This window comes from Lagenorhynchus albirostris, chromosome 11 (assembly GCF_949774975.1).
Source record: "Lagenorhynchus albirostris chromosome 11, mLagAlb1.1, whole genome shotgun sequence".
Classification (NCBI taxonomy): Eukaryota; Metazoa; Chordata; class Mammalia; order Artiodactyla; family Delphinidae; genus Lagenorhynchus; species Lagenorhynchus albirostris.
Window position 1 is genome coordinate 61,455,320 of NC_083105.1, and position 22,168 is coordinate 61,477,487.

Below are 22,168 nucleotides of genomic sequence, written 5' to 3' on the forward strand. Positions count from 1 at the left end.
ACTACCAGGGAAGTCCCCCACTGCACTACCAGGGAAGTCCCGGGACAGATTTTTAAATAGAGTCTGACTTGGTTAATCATCTAAGGAGCAATTAGCTTAAACTCTGGCCTCAGTCTGCCAGAGTCTGAATCCTAGTTTATCAGTGCTGTGACCTCGGACAAATCACCTAATCTGTGACTCACCTTCTTCATCTGCAAAACGGTGACAATAATAGTACCCACACAGACCCGTGCGACCAGATTTAGCTTGATCTGTTTTATCTGTATATCATGATCAAAATTTAAGATGTACAATACCTGGGTGCCTCCTCCATAATTTGGATTTTACCAAATGTATCACAGATGGAAAAAGGCAGTAAAATACAGAAAAGGGCTCTGCTGGAACACTCATCAGTTCTTTTCAATTAATTTAATTCACTTCCACTGACCTGGAATCTCTTACATCAAAGATAAATGGCTAAGGGCAGGGTTCTAGTGGTTCTTGAACTTGATCATGTGGCAGAATACTTAGAAGTCACCATAAAATTCTGATATACTAAGCCGATGATAAAAAATGTTTTCTTCTGGGCTTCCCTGGTGGCGCAGCGGTTGAGAGTCCGCCTGCTGATGCAGGGGACGTGGGTTCGTGCCCCGGTCCGGGAAGATCCCACATGCTGCGGAGCGGCTGGGCCCGTGAGCCATGGCCGCTGAGCCTGCGCGTCCGGAGCCTGTGCTCCGCAACGGGAGAGGCCACAACAGTGAGCGGAGTACCGCAAAAAAAAAAAAAAAAAAAGTCTTCTGCTAAATCTGATACTACCTTTCATTGAGTTCTGACGTGGTTGAACACTTGCAAATGCCAAAGACTTAGGAGAAAATTGCATAAGAAAAGACTCATTGTGAGAAAATTCTACACATTAGTAAGCTTTCTCCCACAAATTGAGAAATCACCACTATTATTTTATCAGTGAAACCCCACATTCCCCAGGAACGTGGCTTGAGAGCCAGTGTGTTAGAATACCCTGCCTCCTGTATAAAAGAGACCCCTGCATTAGTCCTGCGCTATTCCTACCCAGGGCTTTCCCAACCTCGAAAGACCAAGAAAGACAATGTGTTACCAAAAAAACCCCCCAAAAGCCCAAATGAGTCCCCGGAACAGTCACCACTACATAAAACACTATTCAACAAGCTGGTCCAAAGAGTAAACACACTCTTGTCCCTGCGGCTCCCCGGTCCCCTCCCTCCTCTTGGATGAGAACCCTAAGTATGATGGGTGCTGGCGCCACGCATCTGACAGGCCGTTAGGAGAAAGAAGGCAGGACAACTCTAGCCCCTCAGGACTCTGGACTGCGAGGGAGGAGCCAGAGAAGGCAGGAAGAAAGGTACCTCCAGAGTTGCATCTTCGAGCAATCTCCCAGTACACGAGCCCAAGGGCGTAGATATCAGCACACTTAAAGGAGTCGAAGTGCTTCATGTTGATGGTTTCATCAAGTACTTCGGGGGCCATGTATCTGCAAGAGCAAAGGAAACATGATCACGCACAGAAAATGATGACTTCTTTCTCGACTCAAAGTACTGATTCAAGGGCCCCCTGAATGTGGGACAGAATCACCCCAAGACAGCCCCTTGGGGAGGAGGAAGTGATGGATTCTTATTATTGCAAACTCCCATGCTTTGGATTCGAATCTAAACACCTTAGCAAGGTTTGGTAATACTAGCCTACTCTTATTTCTACCTCTATTTTTTAACCGCCAAGATTTATTTTAAGCGTGTTTTGATTTCTTGGCAGAGGTGTGTGTACTGTAGGCCACAGAGCAGGAACAGTACATAATATCTGGTTGCTACTGGGGGCTTGGACTTTATTCAGTGCAGCCAATAATGGGTTGAGCTTAAATTTCAGTCTGAACTTCTTTTGTTATCTTACCCGTGCAGGTAAGTGAGAATTAGTTCTAGGTAGTCATCAGAGTCCCACTCAGTTAGTTCATGAGTACTGCTTGAGCCACTCCCCACTGCCCACAGAAGGCCAATCAGCTCACCTCAGGCCTCACACTTTGGGGCCTGGGTGGCTGCAATCATTCAGGTCAAAAGGAAGGGGAAAAAAAGCAGCAGCACAATTAGTGAAGTTCACTGATACTCAGCAGAGAAACAGCCCTCCTCTTCCATCCTATGAAAAGTTGCATTTCCAGCTCGTGAAGTCGACCTGGAGTCACAGTCAATCTGTTCCTTATTTCCTTTGTTTTTGGCCATGCCATGCGGCCTGTGGGATCTTAGTTCCCCATCCAGGGATTGAACCCAGGCCCTCGGCAGTGAGTGCTCGGAGTCTTAACCATTAGGCCAGGGTACGCCACGTTCCTTATTTCTTATGTCACTTCTCTGTGACGTGGGGAGGAGGCCCATAATCCTTACGCGGGGCCCTCATCTCCACCCTGGACTACCTCTACTCTAGCTTGGCAAACCTGCTCTCTACACCCTAAGCAAAGCATGCTCCCTGCCTCCTGTGGGGTCCTGCCCAGGCCACCCCTTCAGACTGCAACATTTTCCCTCTCCCCCAGCCAAGCCTGGTGCCTGTCTCCCTTCTAAATCTTGCTCCAGGTTCTCTTTCTCCATGGCCTCCCCTGCCCAATGCACCAGCACCTATGGGTATAGGGTCCTCCGGAGCTGTGCCGCTCGCACTTGTATCTGTGCGATGCAACCTGTGTGGCTTTCCAGTGTGGGGAGCGGGTGTTCAATTCAACCGCCAGCTGTCAGAGTAAGGACCACACTGCCTTCTCCCACGCAGTTGGGCAAGGGCTACTCAGTACCAGTGTCGGGCAAGCGCGAAGGCTCAGGGCCTTCCTACCGTTTGGTTCCCACCCTCTGGTTGGGGGCAATGTCAATGGTGTCCGTGACTGCATCGTGACGGACAGCCAGGCCCAGGTCTGCAATGGCACACATGCCATTTTTCTTCACCAAGATGTTCTTTGACTTTAAGTCTCGATGAGCAATTCCAGGCTTCCCTAGCAGAGAAAAAACAAACAAACAAACCAGGGATCTTTAAAGACAGACAGTACAAGTGTTAAAAGCATAGTCTCTGCAGCCAGACGTATGGGTTCGAGTCCTCGTTTTGCTCCCCACTAACCCAGGAACCCTGGAAATGCAACTTCACCTGTCTATGCATTGGTCTTCTCATCCATAAAATGAGACTAAACCCCAGTACTGACTCCAGGGGAATGTTGTAAGGATTAAATGTACTGTATTAACTTAGGTAAGTCAAGAGCTTAGAAGGGCATGCGTATGAGCTAATATTGCTATATTAATACTACTCCTGCTCGCCTTCCCCGAACTAATAAGCTCCTGTACAGAACTGCTGAGGACTTCAGAGAGAAGCTGCTGCGCTAGCTACGTTCTGAGAACCAAACGGGGGAGGTAAGGACTGCTACTTTCCCTGAAGAGCCCAGCAACAGGGTCAAACTTTCGTGGCTGGTTTTCTGTCACGGGCAGCAAGAGCTGCTGCCCGGTCGACCAGGCACGAAGGAGCAATGTGCCGCCTGCCAAGCCCAGGAGCTCCCAAAGAGCTGATGTCAGGCCACAAGCAGGGGTGCCCGCGGTCGCCTTCCTCCAGGAGGGCCCTCCTAGTTTAGCAGAGCCCAGTGTCGAACCCATCAAGCTGACCCACCGATGAGGGTGTGAACCTGCTAAACTGACGCTCGGCACAGCAGCTCCTTCGATTTTCTCAGTCCCCTCCTCTACCAGTGATCCGTGGGCATCTGAGATGACCACTCAGTCAACGGCAGCCTCCCAACCGACAGCCACGCCGGTCCATCGGGGACAAACCACCCACACTTCCGTCAGGAGTCCCCCGAGGAGCTCTGAAGGCAGAGGCACCTCTTGTTCTCGCTGGAGTGAGGCCAAGCTCCTCTCGCTTAGACCAGACCCCAGGCCCTGAGGCCCAGATCCCGCATCCTCGGGGAGAAGGGGTTCTGGGAGCTCGGTGGGGATGGGACAGGCCCACTCACCTTGGGTGCCCACAATCTCCATGTGCAGGTGTGCCAGGCCGCTCGCGGCAGACAAGGCCAGCTTGATCATCCCCTCGATGGTCACCGTGTACCGGTTTAGATAGTCAAACAGGGAGCCGTGCTCGTGATAGTCGGAGACGAGCCACAGCTGTGTCCAGGTGCCGTTATCTGCAGAGAGCCACAGAGCAGGTCCAGAAAAGGCACAACTACCAGCAAAAAGGTCAAGGTAGGAAAGGAAGAGTCTGTGTGCAAGCCCCAGTTAGACCCCTGTACTCCCCGCTCCCCGCCCCTACACCTCCTGAGGCCCCTCTGTGCCCGTCTCATCCACCACCGTCCACAGCTTTAGGCTCCAGGAAGGACAGAACAGTCTTTCTTTCTTAGACCCGCTCCCTTACTTCTCGTAGGCAGGATTCTGAACCGCACGCACCCTGATTACACCCAAATTTGAAATGCGAGGCACCCCGAGGAGGAAGCACATGCTTAGGCAAAGTAACAGGATCATCTGTTTCTTCTGCAACACTGCTTCTGATCCTGACAAGACCAAGACCCGCTCATCAAAACCATGACTGGCCGCACCCACCCCCGCCGAGGAGGAAGGCTTCGCAGGCCCTCCTCTGTGCTCCAAGACCCTGCGAGCACAGCCCAGCCCAAGCACCAGGCTCATCTGCAGCGGGTCCTTGAAGTCCACTGCTCTTACCAGGCCATGAGCTCTCTGTGAGAGGAGGAAAGAGCTCCTTTGCGTATTATTGTGTTCCAGGCCAAAAATGCTTTTCAACGCATGAAGAGCACACTTACAAGTATTCCAGAGAGGAATCTTATCATCTCATCCTCAGAAGAGCAATGGGAGGTGGCGAGCACACACTTTCCTACTAGGGGAGAGGGGTATGCAGTGTACAGCGGGAAGGAGGAGTGGGAAGAAGGGAGGGAGAAAAAGAAAATCCAAAAGCTGGTAGTCTAATTAGCTTGTGCTGCTGTCAGTAAGAAGACTGGGAAATTGGATCGAGATCGCCCAAATTCCAAGCTGGCCCTAGCTCCAGGACGCTATACTATCTGTATCATGTTAAACAGGCAACAACAAAGGAATCCGAACTTCCTCCTCCCCTGGCCCTCGCGTGGGTTTCAACAGCCAGATCCTACTCACACAAGCTGCCAGAATCAATACAGGCAGTGGCTCCTGGAAGAGCACCAGCCTGTTTCCCCGATTACGAACGAGCGGTCCACCGAACACACCCCTTTACACTCAACTAGCCCTGACATCTTGAGGACCCTGCCCATGAGTTAGAAGGGAAGACATCTTCTGACCCTCTAAAATATATGTCGGATTTAAATGAATAATCAAAAGGTAATGCTGTTTTACAAAGGCACAGCTTACTCAGAGGGAGTAAGGAATTCTCTCTTCCCCTTCCTCCCTTGCGTGAGAGGTCAAGTCTCTTCAGCCTGGGGGCAGCTGAGGCCACTACAAACCGCCACGGCAACGTGAGGAATGAGCGCCCTGCTGTTGTTTTAGGAAGGAAAAACAAACACTTAGCATCTTCCGCAGCCTCTGCCAGCACCAACTTCTAAAAATTACTGGACCACGGAGCAAACTGTGTCCTGACCGCCGGAGACACTCTTCTAAAATGCAAATGCCTTCACCCACGGTCTTTCTGACTTCAAGTGCGCTACCTGCCCAGGTGTCGGCTGTCCCCTCTTCCTGGGCACTGTAAGGTCAGGGACTGTGTCTTGTTCTTATATGTGATGATTCCAGGACCAGACAGCAGCCAGTGAATATTACCGAATAAATGAATGCAATTTCGATTACTACCCACTCTCTATAATAAAATACAATCCTCTCAAAAAGGCCCTTCCTAATCTGGCCTCTGCCACCTCTCCACCCATGTCTTTGGCTGGAACATCCCAAGTTACCTGCAGGTTCCCAAAGACACTTCCCCTTTGCACATGTGCCTGGAGTGCTCTTTTCATTCGTTTTTCTTTCTGACCAACTCCCTGCCACCTTCGCCTCAATCAAGCTCAGGTGTGATATCTGTGATCCCCATCTCACCCCCAATTTGCGCTCACCAGAACAGCTGTTGTTTGATTACTTCCTATAAACAATCATTAGTTTGTCTCTTTGCTAGTCAGCGAGGTCCTTAAAAATGAGCACATGCCTGGGCACACGAGAGAGACTCAAAAACTACAGCGAAATCAGCAGAGAGAGGGAGGAGGAAATAAGGAACCTCAGGTACAAGTGGACCCAAAGCCGAGCTTGGAGGCCACGGGGGAGCACCCGGGGGGAGGCAGGCCATGTCTCTGCTGCACCCGCTCCACTGCAATAGTGTGTATGATGCTGGTCTGTCACTCAGTGTGGATCGCATGCCTTTCCAGGGCCAGCCTTTCCTGGCAGGGGTTGAAGCCACCCTTCTTCGTTCCAACCGGAATGAAGGTAAATTTACTGGAGCCCCTGCAGGGACTACCCTAGGGGTGGGTTTGGGAGTATCACAGAAGGGAAAGTGAGCAGGTAGGATGAGGGTTTACTTATCTGCTTAATAACTGCTTATTTACTTGCTTAATAACCTGGATTTCTGTACAAGCTTTCCATAGAAGAGAAGTTTGAAAACCATCGCCTTACTCAGATCCCCTTGCTATGGGTAATAACTATAAAGGCAAACAAAACTGTGCTGTCCCACAACCGTTCAGTTTCCACAGTCACTCCTCCATCTGGGACTACTGTTGGCTTTGGGACACCCCGTATCCAAACCCAGCCCTTTACCTTTATTGTCAGCAGCAATAAACCCAAGGATGTTTTCATGGCGCAGCATGACTGTCTGGTATATCTCTGCTTCCCGGAACCAAGACCGCTCTTCACGAGAAGAGAATATTTTCACAGCCACGTCACCACCCCTCCAGCGGCCGCGCCACACTTCTCCAAACCGGCCCTTGCCAATAATCTCCTGTAAAACGATGGTTCGGGCCACTGTGCGCTGGACAAAAAGGGGTAACCCTACGGACCAAAGAATGGAAAGAAAGCAGACATTTGTGCATTTGCTGAACTTTGCAACGCCCACTCTCACTGCCACACTGGAAAAGCCCTTATCACAGTGCCTCCGTTCTACACTGGTCCAATGACCACGGAGCTCGGCTGCCCCTACAACCGTCCAGGTAATCCTCCGGAAGTCTAAGCTGTGCAGCGCTGACAGTGAGTGAGCAAGGACGGGGCAATGTATACGATTAGCTCCTCCTCATCTAAGCGATTTCTCCTCCCAGTTAGTACGGACGGACGACAGATCTGAATGTAAATGTCTGACCGGATTTACTAACTCTTCAGCCAGCCTCCGGGGGGCCAATCCACCTACAGCTGCTTTATGTGGAAGAGGAAAGCGGAGGTTTGAGTGCTGGGGGCCGCCTCTGCTGCTCCACTCATTGGCCACTGGAGGGCAGTGCTGCGTGGCCCATGAGAGCCGACGTGTGGTCAGGGCCCACCAGGTTCCCACCTCTCTCCAGGGAGATCAAAGTTCTGCTCACTGGGAGCTCCACATGCAGGACGGGGGGGCGGGGGGGAGCGCTACCCAGGCTTATTCTAAGATTACATTTACTGCCTTTATAGGACTCGTTTATCGCCTCATTTGACCCATTCAGTAAGTGTCTCCCTGTCTCTCCAATCACCCCCACCATCGTGACCCTTAACTCTCCCTCTCCCTGACCAAACAAATAACGTGTCGTTAACCCCTAAGTTGTGTACTGTATGTTTAATACTATGCAGGAGGCACCTGCATAAATGATCTCATTTCCTCACAACCACCTATACGGGAGGTGGTGTTATTATGCCCATTTTACAAATGAGAAAACTAAGCATCAAAAGGGAAGGTTAAGTAACTCATTCGAATTCCTACAAGCTGTAAATGGCAAAGCATCTAAGACCGACTCTAAGGTTTATGCTTTTAACTCCCACAGTACAGAGCCACCAAATGCTTCCCAATGCAGCCCCCTCCTCCCCAGGTCCCCCCTCGCTGGCCCTTGTCCCCGCCCTCCTTTGAAAGATTTCCAGTGGGCCTCTGCGCCTCCCAGCTCACCCGCCTTGCCCTGCCCTCCCCAACAGGGGGCGTAAAGCACAGCAGCCCGAGGCCTTCCCACCCTGGCCTGGGGACGGCGTGCTGGCCTCTTGACCATTCCCTAAACACCCAGTGAGCGTTCATGCCTTTCTGTCCTTTTGCTCAAGGGTTTTCCCTTGGCCTGGAATGTTCCCTGCCCTCTTACCACTCTCAAAACGTCCGACTCGTGACCCCTTTAGACACGACCTCCTCTGTGAGACCCTTCTCCACAATCTCTTCTCTCCCATCCTGGCTCGGCCTCTTTCTCATTTTGTTCGCCCTGTATCACCCAGAGGGTATTCAACGCATACTTGTTAGTGTGAACTGAACGTCACACAAACAGCAATGACTGGGCTTCCCTGGTGGCGCAGTGGTTGGGAGTCCGCCTGCCGATGCAGGGGATGCGGGTTCGTGCCCCAGTCCGGGAAGATCCCACATGCCGCGGAGCGGCTGGGCCCGTGAGCCATGGCCGCTGAGCCTGCGCGTCCGGAGCCTGTGCTCCGCAACGGGAGAGGCCTCAACAGTGAGAGGCCCGCGTACCGCCAAAAAAAAAAAAAAAAAAAAAAAAAAAAACCAGCAAGGACTTAGTACTTTAAGTCCACAGAATTAAAACCCCAGCACCTTGGAAGCTTTGCATATTCTGAATTAAGAATGGACTAAACCATCCAGAGAGGAACAGTTATTAACCATTTTACTCCAGATGACCGGGCAACTGCCCTGGACCTGCCCTAACCTCAGCTAATCCTGATCTTACAAAAGACTCCAGAAACCCCGAGCAACCCTCCTCCAGCAGCAAGTCAGGTCACAGAGTCAGTCAGTTCTAACCACTGCCCTACCCTCCTTCAGCAAAGAACAAGCCATATATTTTCTCTCTTCCAAAAATATGCAGCTTTTAAATATATCCATCATCTTGGCACTCTCTACTGCAGAGCTTAATAAAGGCAAAACCACAGAAACTCAGGAGATGTCAGAGCTCAAAGTATTCCTGTGTTCAAGAAGGGATGTCTGGCCATGACTGATGGCGGCATAATTTCCCTACAGAAGAGCCTTGTCACATGGCGAGAAAACATACATCCACACGCACAAAGCTCTCACAGATATGATCCTGTCTGTCTTAGTTAGAATGGCAACAGTGACCTTTGTGGATGATTTTTTTCTATAGGAAGAGAATACCACCGTCACTAAAATAATCGTCTGTCTTCACAAAAAGACTCTTTTGCAGTCATAGCCACATCTACTAGCTAGCTGAGCTCTACCCTGAGACTGAGACAACCCAACTCTCTTTACCCTAAATTCTAGTCTCAAGTCAAGGTCCACCTAAGAAAGGCTTGGTCGCTCACAGGCAGCTCTGCAAGTGGTGCTGACGCCATGCTGGGGGCCCCAGCTGCCTTTATTTCAACCGCCACCAAAAACCCTTGGGCAACTCGCACAAGTCAACGACTCACCCAAGCCGGGCTCTCGGCTCTACTCGGTGTCCTTAACCTCCCCCGCGGTCGCGCGCAGATCAATGATTAGCTGCCACCACCTCACAGGAACCCGGCACACTCCTGTTTCTCAAAAGGGGCCCTGAAACTGAGTACTCCACTGCTCAGGTGGAACCAGGTGAATTTTAATAGCTGTACGGTTACAAGACTTGGAGAGGCAGGGATCCTGGAATGGAGAGCTTTGCACCTGACCTTTGGAATTCCAGAGAATGAAAGATTTTCTGTGAACCCCATTATCTTATCTTATTACGTGTCAGACTCCCAAAGAAGGGGAATTATGAATGCAAATGGCCAGCCTTCTTCCTGAACACTCCATCCTGCTGGGAGGCAGTGATGGAGGCCAACAGCAGACACGAGGCCTGAAGAAGCGGTACCTGAGCCAGACCCTGACGTGGAGAGGTCGTAGACGAGATCCTGGAGCGTCTTGTCCTTGGAGAGACACATCTCACACGAGGGGTCCTCCACGTCCAGCCTCTGGCGGTTGTGATAGACGCGCTGATGATAGTTAATGACAAGGAAAACAATGATGATGATGAGAAACAGGAGGAACACCGGGCCGGCAATAATGCCCACCAGCTCCACAGGGCCCCACATGGAGGGGTGCTCAGGCTCCTTGAGGTGACCTGGGTCAGGTGAGAGAGGAGAGGGAAAGAACAGAGTAAAAATGAGGGAACGCCATGGCCTCATTTTTCCCCGGCTCCTCCCTCCAGGTGGAAACGCCCTTTTCCTCTCCCTGTGTTCAAGGTGCCCTTGATCTCTCTGGTCTTACTGGGCTCCGTATCTGCCTGGATGCTCTCAGATACAAACCACTCTAGTTAAGGTACCCTTTGCAACAGTCAAACCCACAACCCGCTCTGTAATTTCACAGCATGTCATGGTGCTCTTCCCACCTCCACGCCCCAGGCACGTGCCATGTTCTGCTCCCCCACTTGTGACGGCCTCCTGAAGCTCGGCCTGGTCTCTCTCTTCCTCCTCTCGCCTCCCCAGTCATACCTCCTAAGTGGCGGACCTGCGAAGGCTGGTGTCTAACACTCCTCAGCCTTGATGGCCGTCCTTTCCAGCTCTAGCTCCTCTTCCCATTTTGCCATCACCATCACGCCAGAAGCTTCCTTCAGATGGCTTAGGGGCCGCCTTCTTCGGGAGGAGGCCCCTCCCCAGGCCCTCCCGTGGGGACCCCTGCCTGGCCCTTCCACATCTCACCAGCCGCCCATGGCTGCTCAGCCACGACCCAAGTCGCAGCTTTCACCTCTGCGGCTCACTCGACAATCTGTTTCCCCCATCCTCGGAGCTACAGACCGGACCTGGGAGGAATGCCATCCCATGTCACCTCCGGGAGCATCAAAAAGGCACCTTTACCTATCCTCCAACAAAGGGGTGGGGGCACAGTAGAGAAGGATGAAAATGACAGGGGTGCCCTACCTCCACGATGAGCCAATAGTCCAACAAGGGTGTCCACTCACCGCTGGGCACCCTCAGGTCGATCTTGTTGCAGAAGTCAGTGTAGCAGCAGTGCGTGTTGCGCAGGTCCTCGGAGCTCAGGCAGTAGAAGGGCTTCCCGGCGGGGACCAGCTCCACTTTGGGGATGCAGGTGCGCACATGGTGCTCCATCCCGTCCAGGTTGAAAATGGAAACCATGCAGGCCCCATCTGTCTCACACGTGTAGTTGGCCTGTAAGCAGCTGGTGCACGCACAGAGCAGAGCTGCGGGACATTTGGGAGCGGACACTGACATCAATGGCGAGGTCTTATCCCAGGTCCTTTTCCAGACTTAGAATACAATCCCCCAGCATACTTGATGTTCCAAAATAAGGCGCTTTTATAGAGATGGGGCCAGAAAGATGACATCGTCAGTGGGGGCCCAACCTTTGCACCTGTTTATTCTGCTCACAACAAGGCTTTCTGGGTCCCACCATTGTCCTCTAAGTGCTCTAGTTTATGCCTACAAGAAACAGAGAAACTGCCTTTTTAACTTTTAGACTTTGACTTATTTAAAAAAATTGTTTTGTGGCTAGGAAAGCCTGAGGATGGGAGGAAGGCACCTTCCCTTGGGAGACTAGAGGACCCCTCTCCCCACGCACTCCAGCTGACACCACCCGGGCTCCCTGGAGTCATCATCAACCCCATCTCCTTTCTCTGCACCAGGAACGCCCACAGTTTCCTGAATGCAGTGTGCGTGCTCTCACACATGCTTTTGCTGCAATGCTTCTTTTCCTAGCTAATGCTTACAAGTTCTTTAAGATTCAGCTTAAACGTCACTTCCTTTGAAAAGCTTCCCGACTAGTCCAACAACCTCCTCCATCCTTTAGTCCCCAGCAGGTGCCCCTCTCAAGAGGGGGCAAAAAGAACACCCTCCAAAGAAGATAATATTAGTGCCTACCTCATACAGTCACTGTGAGGATTAAATGAGCTAACGTACAGAAAGTGCTCAATAAATCTAACCCATTCGGAAAGACAACTGATATCACTTTATTTTTTTATTTATTATTTTTTTAAAAATTTATTTATTTATTTTTGGCTGCATTGGGTCTTCGTTGCTGTGCGCGGGCTTTCTCTAGTTGTGGCAAGCGGGGGCTACTCTTTGTTGCGGTGTGCAGGCTTCTCATTGCGGTGGCTTCTCTTGTTGAGGAGCACGGGCTCTAGAGCGCAGGCTCAGTAGTTGTGGTGCACGGGTCTAGTTGCTCTGCAGCATGTGGGATCTTCCCACACCACGGCTTGAACCCGTGTCCCCTGCATTGGCAGGTGGATTCTTAACCACTGTGCCACCAGGGAAGCCCTGGATATCTCTTAAAAGCACTATATATATATATATATATATATGTATATATATATATATGTATAAATTTTTTTTTCTTTCAAATAGGTAGTGCACACAATCATCTCTGGAACTAGTGAGTTTGGCTGGGTGTGTATTATCCGTAAGTGTGCACTGTTGACAGGAAATTACTGTAAATGAATTTGGTGCCTCTGAAAGCCAGCTCGGCAGCCCTGGAATCTGAAATCCTTTATTTATCCGTCTAACAAGAATAGCACAGACAGCAGCCGTTGGTTCTCCCCAGCACTGTCTCCCATGAGCCTAACCCAGCCCTGACCCCTTGGGATGGGCAGGAGGGTGGCTTGAGCCACTAGGATACTGAGGTTGGGACTCACAGTGCTGAACAAGGCATTCACCCAGCGGGGATGCAGGTGGCAGGGCCCACCCGAGGCCCCGACTGGACACTAAGCCAATACTATCTGGATCCCAAGAGGGAACATATTCAAACTATGGGCCCTGGAGAAGAGACATTTATGACCAGTCCCGTGAAAAACCAGCCTGTCGTAACTCACCCCTTTCGGCTGTAAACAGTCTATCTTTGTCTCTTCCTCTAAAACACTGGAAGGCATCTCCTGGCTTTTCAAGTCCAAAGACAGATTCCAAATATCTCAGGGTCCAGCCCCCTCCTTCCCCAGGCTTTCTGTAAGTGACACGATCCTTGCCATCCCCAGCGAGGAAACAAAGCAGGGCGAGCACAGACAGGTAAGTGGACAGTGTGGATCTCCACTGCACCGCCTGTGGGATTTTTCTCACCGCGTCTGATCAGAACCCTTTCTTCTGGGAGAAATTCCAAAACACGCAGCTACCTGCTGAAGGGCTCGGGTAGTGTTCTATTTTAAAGGCAGGAAGTTTAAAGCAGGTACCCTTTAGACTAGGATCCCAAACATAAAAGGAATTTTAAAAGTAAACTCCTCCTAAATTTCCTTCTTCTTGCTAACTGAAGTTTACTTCTGCGACTCTGAGAACACTCAGCCCAAACCTCTTTGACTCACCCTGGAGTCCTGACTACTCATCCACGAGCGCAAACGCCCATTCCTCTTGGTGTCAATGGGGACATTCAGGCACAAAAGGGGTCCCCGTGGCGCGCACACCTCTCAGTACACGCGCCCCGACGTCCGGCGATGAGAACAGCCTCAGGTCTATTTTGGGAAGCAAGAAGGGAAAGCGAACAACTCCCAGAGGGCTATTCTGAGCACAGTGGGACACGCGGGCCAGACCCGCAGCCGCCTTTGGAAAAGCAGCTCACTTCAGAGTCCGTCAATTAGCAGGCAGGGAACCAGAGCCTCTGCTCCCAGACACGCACTCTCCTTTCCTTGGTTCGTGGCCTCTTTCACAGTGATTCATTCTGGAGAACGAGCACACCCACACGTGGCTCATTATTTTTGGGAAGTACTTAAACAATCTTGGTGTAAGACAGGAAAGAACAAAAGTGGTGAAATCTATGCTAGACGGGACGAAGGACGGAACTGGGAGCAGGGCCATGCGGCTTTGTGATAAGGGATTGGGCAATAAGCCCCTGACTCTATCTGGGCTTCGGCCGCCCAGCCAGAAAATACCATTTATGTTACAGAGATGGTATGAAGATCAGCCCACATCTGCTAAGTGCCGTGGGTACGCTGAGAAGACTGCTCACATCTGTGTACATCTCTGCTTTTACAGAGTGAGAAGTCTGAAAAAGCTATTTTTGCAATAACCATCACTACTGCCCACACCCCTGCAGAGGTTTCAGTTACTCTCACTAGAGGCACAGCAGAGCATCATGGCAGGAACAGGCCACACAGACCCAGTGCTCAAATACCAGCTCTAGTGTTAGTCACATGGCCTTGAGCAAGTTAGTAACCTTCCTGCACCCCAGCTGCCTAATCTGTAAAGTGGGACTGTTAATTAGTTCACAGGACTATGTAAGAATTACATGAAATAAGAGATTTAAAAAGTGCTCAGCAAATAGATGCTCAATGAATTTTAATCCCTCCCTTCAATGTAAAACTCAAGTAAACACATCCATGTACAATGTGTCTCTCTAACCACTAATTAGGAAGTGACAGCAAGACCACAGCAAGGAACTGCTGTTTGAGTCTCAGCTCTGCCAGTAACTGGTCGCGTGGTTTTGGGCAATTCATTTAACCTTCCTGAACCTCATTTTCCTCACCATTAACCAGAAAGAAGGGGTTGAACCAGATGACCTCTAAAATCCTCCACTTGAAATCTGAATCTAGCTTGTTTTTAAATTCACATTGTCTGGATCACTGATTCAACACTGGGAAGTTCTGCTTTAATTCCATATACCTTTTCCTGAACTTTATAAAGACAGACTAGTCTTTAAACTGTCTTCTGTTAATATTCATTTTTCATTGAAACAAAGTAAGTGACAATAAGATTACAAAACATCTGAATTTACTAAAACTCCACTAGTATACTACATCACAAACCTAATTGTGATTTCTTTGAAAAGTTAAATCTGGACTAATGATAACAGCCCTTTATAATCTGTTTCATAGTGACTCATCAAGTGAAATCCGCCTACTACACATGTGTACATAAACAACACATACCTAAAACTCCCAGTGTTCCATCACCAAAGAGTTACGTAGTAGAAACAACACAATTAGGAAAGCCGATGGCAGAAGAGTAACAAAATCAATCTACAGAAAAGCAATTAAAAAGTGGTCAGAGTGAAATTCTCACTAGCACAGCATTTTGTTACTAACAAGCGAGTCAAACCTGAACTAAAGACATTTTGGCAGGATTTGAACATGGTGCCAAAGTATGATTAGAAGGCGGTCTGTGGTAGGATGTCAAAGCAAATTTGATTTGTGAGACAGGATGTGTTTGGAGGAAGGCTGACAAGTCCCGACCTGGGCAGACTCTGTCTCACGGCATGTTATGTAGGCACTAACACACGGGGCCTGAGCAAAGGCACCCCCACCTCAGGCCCCTCTCTCCTGCCCACGGCATACTCTAGGAGGATACAGTAAGGCTGTTGCTCACTGGAAATTCCCAAGAACCACCATCTAGGACTAAACTCACAGCCACTCAATCCACATCACCGGGGGACAGGATGTGGGAGGAGCAGGGTGGGGGCACCGACCTCAAAAGTTAAGAGGCATGCTGCAAAACACCCACCTTTGTGCTGGTAGATGAAGGTCCACGAATGTTTTAAAGCTACAGTTTCTATGATTTTTAGCTTATGTATATGCTCCTTGGGGATGGTAAGTTTCATCAATTTAGCGTGGAACAGGGTCCCATTTAGGGACACTAAACCTGCCTCTTCCAAGCTTCACTGGGCAACCTTCTAGTTCTACAGGAGCTAAAATGTAGTGCCCAAATAGCCCGTGCCACCCTTCCTCTTCATGATTTTACAACTTGATCATAAGCTGCCTCTGAGCCCTCATCTTACCAGATGACAGCATCTATCAGGCAGGCCAAACTGATAAGAACAGCCTATTACAACCCATGATTATTTTAATTATTCTTCCATGGACCCTATCCAAACTCCCTACAGCTTACTTGGGATAGAACAAAGACTACAATTCTACACAACTCTGTGATCCTGAATAGCCAAGATGATCTTGGGAGGAAAAAAAAAGAGAAAGAGAACAAAGTTGGAGGGCTCACACATCCTGATTTAAAACTTACTACAAAGCTACAGTTATCAAAACAGTATGCTACGCCCCGAAGTACAGACTATAAATCAATGGAATAGAATTGAGAGTCCAGAAACAAATCTATACATCTATCATCAACTGATTTTCCACAAGAGTGTCTACAACATTTTGGGGGTGGCAAGACTAGTCTTCAACAAACGGTGCTGGACAACCAGAAATCCACATGCATAAGAATAAAGTGGGACCGTTACGTCACACCATATACAAAAATTAACTCAAAGTAAGTCGAAGACCTAAATGTAAGAGCTAAAACTTATATTCGAAAACTTCTAAAACTTTTAAAATGAAAATAGGGGTATATCTTCATGACCTTGGATTTGGCAACAGTCTCCTAGATATCACACCCAAAACGCAAGCAACAAAAGAAAAACAGATGAATTGGCCTTCACCAAATTAAAAAATTTTTGTGCCTCAAAGGACAATATCAAAAGAGTGAAGAAAAGAGAACTTACAGAATGGGAGAAAATATTTGCAAATCATGTATCTAGTAATGGTCTTGCACCCAGAATATGTAAAGAACTCTTAAAACTAAACAACAGGGCTTCCCTCATGGCGCAGTGGTTAAGAATCTGCCTGCCAGTGCAGGGGACATGCGTTTGAGCCCTGGTCCGGGAAGATCCCACATGCGGCAGAGCAACTAAGCCTGTGCACCACAACTACTGAGCCTGCACTCTAGAGCCGGCGAGCCACAACTACTGAGCCCTCGTGCCACAACTACTGAAGCCCACGCACCTAGAGCCTGTGCTCCGCAACAAGAGAAGCCACCACAATGAGAAGCTCGTGCACCGCAAGGAAGAGTAGCCCCCGCTCGCCACAACTAGAGAAAGCCCGCATGCAGCAACAAAGACCCAATGCAGCCAAAAATAAATAAATAAATTTATATTTAAAAAAACCTCAACAATGACAAAAAATAATTTTAAAACAGGCAAAGGACCTGAACAGACATTTCTCCAAAGATATACAAATGACCAAAAAGTACATGAAAAGATGTTCAACATCATCTCAAATGCAAATGAATTGCAAATTCAAATGTAAATCAAAACCACTTCACACCCACTAGGAAGGCCATAAGAAAGTGTTGGTGCAGACTCAGAGGAAACTGGGACCCTATACACTGACAGTAGGATCAGAAACCGGTGCAGCCACTATAGAAAACAGTTTGATGGTTCCTCGGTAAGTTAAACATTGAATTACCATGTAACCCAGCAATTCCACTCCCAGGTGTATATCCAGAAGATTGAAAACAAGTGTTTAAACAAAAACTTGTACTCGAATGTTCATAACAGCACTATTCACAACCGTCAAAAGGTGGAAACCCAAATGTCCACCAAACAGAGAAAGGATAAACAAAATGTGGTATATTCATATGATGGAGTATTACTCAGCTATAAAGGGCAATAAACTACTGATAGTCACTACACTGTGGATGAACTCTGAAACATGATGTTAACTGAAAGAAGCCACATGCTGTATGGGTCCATTTATATTAAATATCCAGAAAGCATTATTAGTGGTTGTTAGGGGCTTGGGGGAGAAGATGGGGAATGCTGGCTTAATGGGTTACTGGGTTTCCTTCAGGGTAAAGAAAAAGTTCTGGAACTAGAGAGTGGTGATGGTCTGTGTACCATTATGAAGGTACTTGACACCACTGAATTATACACTTTAAAATGGTTAAAAATGGTTATATGTGTTCTACCGCAATTTTTAAAATACCATAAATCTCTGTAAGATAGTATGTATAATATAATCTCAATTACAAAACAATAACAACAAAAACCTAACATGAGCATACCAAAAAAAATGGAGGTACAGTGTCCTTCCGATGTCCCGGGAACCTGTAAACTCCTAAAGGAGGGAACCAGTGTCCTTCTCTGCTTCATTTTCTCACTGGTATCCAGCACAGTGATCAGCAAATAGCGCCATGATTAATAAGTCTCATTCAACAGATCTCAGCCTAGCAATCTGAGAGGGAAGGGGCTCCGCCAGAGTGGACATGCTTTTATCCGTTTTATATACCTGTCTACATTTTCATTTTTGAAAGACTTTACTGCTTTAAGAAGGCAGAAAGAAAAAAGAAAGGGCTTCCCTGGTGGCGCAGTGCTTAAGAATCCGCCTGCCAATGCAGGGGACACGGGTTCAAGCCCTGGTCTGGGAAGTTCCCACATGCTGCGGAGCAACGAAGCCCATGCTCCACAACTACTGAGCCTGCGCTCTAGAGCCCGCGAGCCACAGCTACTGAAGCCCGCGAGCCTAGAGCCCGTGCTCCGCAACAAGAGAAGCCACCGCGATGAGAAGCCCGCGCACCGCAACGAAGAGCAGCCCCCGTTCGTTGCAAACAGAGAAAGCCTGCGTGCAGCAACGAAGACCCAACGCGGCTAAATATAAAAATAAATAAATTTTTTAAAAAAAAGAAAGAAAAAAGTTGTTCAGTAACTACTGATTTAGACAACTGCCAAAATGTTTATGAAAATCTTGAATCGGGTTTAAAAATGGAGGTGTCTGGCACTAAACTATCAAAGTAGAGGTAATGTTTGTTTCTCCAGGGGGTGGGGGGTTGGGGAGAAGACAGCGGGTGAGGCTGCAGAACTGACACAGTACCAGGCAGAAAAGTCCTGCTGCATTAAAATACAGCAATCAGATGCTATTGCTAACAAAGAATCAAGTTGCATTTCCAGCCTTCACAATCATCAGAATTAGATTGTAAAACTACACTAAAATAAAACAAAACAAAAACTCTTAAGCACCCAAGAGCCATGATAAAGTCAAATTTTACATGTGTAGTTGGTGGTATCTAAAACATCCAAAAAGTATACTGGTAAAAAGCACTTATGAAAAAAATGTAACTGACTTAATAAAGGAAGCTATTTGTATGACGAGGGGGAAAAACGCACAGATTTAACAGTAAGACATTTGATAAGCTTGGTGTTTAATTTCAATCTGGGAAAAGGTCTCAGAGTGGGTTTTGCATAAGAGAAAGGTGTTTGAAAAGCCAGCTCCACACTATATCTATTCTACAAACTGCCTTTCTGACATTCTACTTGGAGACAAACCCAACCCCAGAGAGCTGTTTAAACAAGTCACCCTTAAGCCTCAGGTCTAGAGAATGAAAGCTTTGTTCTCACTCAAAAAAGACGTTTGATGTTTATGCTAAGGAGACCTGTCACTGCGACTTAACTTATGGCTGACTGTAAATGCCTGAACACCTAGCAAGGGCCCACCTGCTGCCCAGGAGAACGTCAAGGTAAAGCTGGAAGGAGTGGCATCACTATGACAGAGCACGTCCAGTGTTCCTGGGACCTAAATGTACAGACTCAGCTGTGTCACATTCAGGCTGCCTACTAGTAACTTGGTATTTCTCCTTTACTGACACGTTTATATTGACAGGTACAACCATTCTGTTTTCTTTCTTTGCTGTACTTAAGCAGACACACTCGTGGCTCGTTAGAGCAGGGGAGGGTATTTATCAGTGGCAGTCCTCTTTGCTTCCTGACCTACTTACTATACTATGGATGTGTGGAGAGGCCACAGTGTACATCACAGTTTTGAGGGAGAAGAGGGATAGGAATGACTGTTTCAGGCAACTGGGACAATGAAGGAGAAAATAAAATCAGCCAGGACGGAGAATAAAACTAAAGAGGCTGAGATCAAGTTCATCTGGCTGGAATAAAATGGGCAGGTGGTAGAATAAACAGAGTAGAATAAACAGAGATGCAAGAGGTGAGGTAGGAAGTGTGATTAGGATGTTCCAAGTAACTCACAAATGTTTGCAGCATTCTGAGAGACTGGGATAAAAACTGTACATACAGGAGACAATAAAATTACAGCAGGACAGAACTAGAATTATTTACCTAGGATTTTGCTGAGAGGATGGAAAAGAGATGAATGAATTCAATTAAATTATTAAGTACTTAAAATACGCAAGGCTCTGTGATAGGACGAAGACATATAAAGAAAAATAAGGTAGCTCCTAGCATCAATTTTTATGGGGTAGAGAAGCGAGAGTGGGAGAAGCAGAAAACTATAAACCAGTGTGAACCTCTATACCACTGATATGGACCAAAGAGAAAAGCAGAGAGGATGGAGTCACTGGCTGGGGGATAGGAGGAAGACAAAGTGGGTCCCACGCTGGAGGATGGCTGGATTTGGACTAGGCTAAGAAGAGAAGGCCAAGACCAAGAAAAGCACAAGGCATGTTAGGTCCAAAGTAAACAGATGTGACAACAATGCCATGGTTCCAGTCAGAGACAAGGGCAGTAAGGGAGACTAGGCCAGACTGCATGGATTGTGGGTGTGATGCCAGGCTAAGGGGTCTGGAGTTGATCCTGGAGGCCACATAAAAGTGACACAGAAGGTGCACTTTCCAAAGTTAAATCCAGTGGTAGGAAGGATGACAAGGGAGAGACAGGAGGCAGGGACTGGTTAGAAAGCTACTTTAATAGTCATTACAGTACATAGTAGAGTACAGGATTTAGAGCATGTGCTTTGGAGTCAGACAGACTTCAGGCCCACTGCTTAACCTCTCTATGTCCCAGTTTTCTCATCTGTAAAATGGGGATGAGAGTGCCTCAGAGAATAGTTGTACAGAGTACGCGATGTAGCACAAAGGCTCAGTGTAACACTTGAGTAGATGGTATACATTCAGGAGATCAGATGCTTTTATCACTACTGTCATCCTAGTGAATGAGAAGGGTCAGAGCTCTTTGTGGTTTTATGGTTCTTCTAACAAGCAGAAGTCAATTTGTGTGTAAACGTCTCAATGGCAAGGACAGATTCGTTCCTCAGTATTCCTCTCAACATTAAGCTTGGCCCTGCCTATTAGGAATGAACGTTGACTGAATGTGATTCAAGCTTATCTACTACAAGCGTAGAATGTAATGTCTACAAACATACACCAAGACAATATGCAGAGATTTGGGGTAAGGCAGGTTCAACACAAATACTTATTTAAAAAAAATATCCTTCAATTCACAGATTCCTCAACTCAAAACATCAAAACCATCTAAAAAGTTTATCTCCAAAGCACTCACAATCTCCTCTCTCCTCCAAACACTCACAGATATCTAGGAAAAGGTAACAGGCAGTAGGTGAAAGCCACAGGTGGTCAAAGGACTTCTTTCCACATGCAAGGTCCATCCATGGGATGACAGGTCTCAAGGCGCCTCAAGCCTATCTTGGGAGAGTCCTGTTGTTTCCCTCTCCTGTTTTCCTTCTCCTCACATCACCATCTGACTCACCACACACACATTTTTAAAAACAACACCTATTTACTATTTCACAGTTTCTGTAGGTCAGAAGTCCAGGCACAGCACGACTGATGTCAGCCGGGGCTGCTTTCTCATCTGGGGCTGGGACCTCTCTCAAACTCACTCGTTGCTGCCGAACTCTAATGCCCTGTGGAAGAAGGACTGAAGCCCCCGTTCCCCTCCTCGCTGATGGCCAGGGACCACTCAGCTCCTGAAGTCAGCCTGCAGTTCCTGCTCACGTGGCTCCCATGGGCAGTTCACACATGGATGTTTACTTTCTTCCAAGCCAGCTGGAGCATCTCTGCCTTCCTCTTCTGCAATCAGCTGAGAAAATGCTCTGTTTTCAAAGGGCTAGCTTGATTAGGTCAGGCCCACCACGACAGCCTGCCTATCTGGAGGCGCACTGACTTAATCCCATCACAATACAGTTGACCCTTGAACAACTCAGGGGTTAGGGGCACTGACCACCATGGAGTCAAAAACCCAAGTATAACATAACGATCATCCCTCTGGATCTGTGGTTCCGCACCCACGGATTCAACCAACCTGGGACCGTACAGTACTCTAGTCTGTATTTACTGAAAGAAATCCAAGTATAGGTAGACCCATGCAGTTCACACCCACGTTGCTCAAGGGTCAACTGTACCACCTGCATTCATGTGCGACTGAGTAACTGGGAAAAGGTGTGTATATACCTAAGGCTAGGAAACTTGAGGAGAGGAGAGCAGCGGGGGGACTGTGGTAGACAGAATCACCTTGTATTTTATTTCTTTATTGTCTATTTCACCAGCCAGAAGGTACACTTCACCAAGGAAAGCATTTGTCTCCTTTTGTTTACTGTTGTATCCCTGCACCTACAGCAGTGCCAGGTATATGGTAGGTGCTCAAGGGTTAAAGGAACCCTTAGATCACCACAGCAGTATTCGAT

At 48.1% G+C, this 22,168-nt stretch overlaps 1 protein-coding gene across 8 annotated transcripts in view; it reads right to left on the reverse strand.

Annotated features, from left to right (window-relative positions):
- The window catches only part of ACVR1B (activin A receptor type 1B), a 41,883-nt gene that overhangs the window by 14,023 nt on the left and 5,692 nt on the right, over window positions 1-22,168 (reverse strand). For 3 of the 8 annotated variants that reach the window (XR_009543494.1, XM_060166167.1, XM_060166165.1), the window contains exons 2-7: window positions 10,982-11,221; window positions 9,896-10,144; window positions 6,720-6,950; window positions 3,971-4,138; window positions 2,815-2,971; window positions 1,362-1,486 (exon numbers count right to left, since the gene is read on the reverse strand). Coding sequence is in view for 7 of the 8 variants with exons in the window: in XM_060166167.1 (XP_060022150.1) it covers window positions 1,362-1,486; window positions 2,815-2,971; window positions 3,971-4,138; window positions 6,720-6,950; window positions 9,896-10,144; window positions 10,982-11,221 (1,170 nt within the window). In the remaining variant the exon portion in view is untranslated. Of the gene's footprint in view, window positions 1-1,361; window positions 1,487-2,814; window positions 2,972-3,970; window positions 4,139-5,342; window positions 5,466-6,719; window positions 6,951-8,203; window positions 8,549-9,895; window positions 10,145-10,940; window positions 11,222-22,168 lie in introns of those variants that run through there. The other 5 variants (XM_060166172.1, XM_060166166.1, XM_060166171.1 and 2 more) reach the window with 5 other exon arrangements.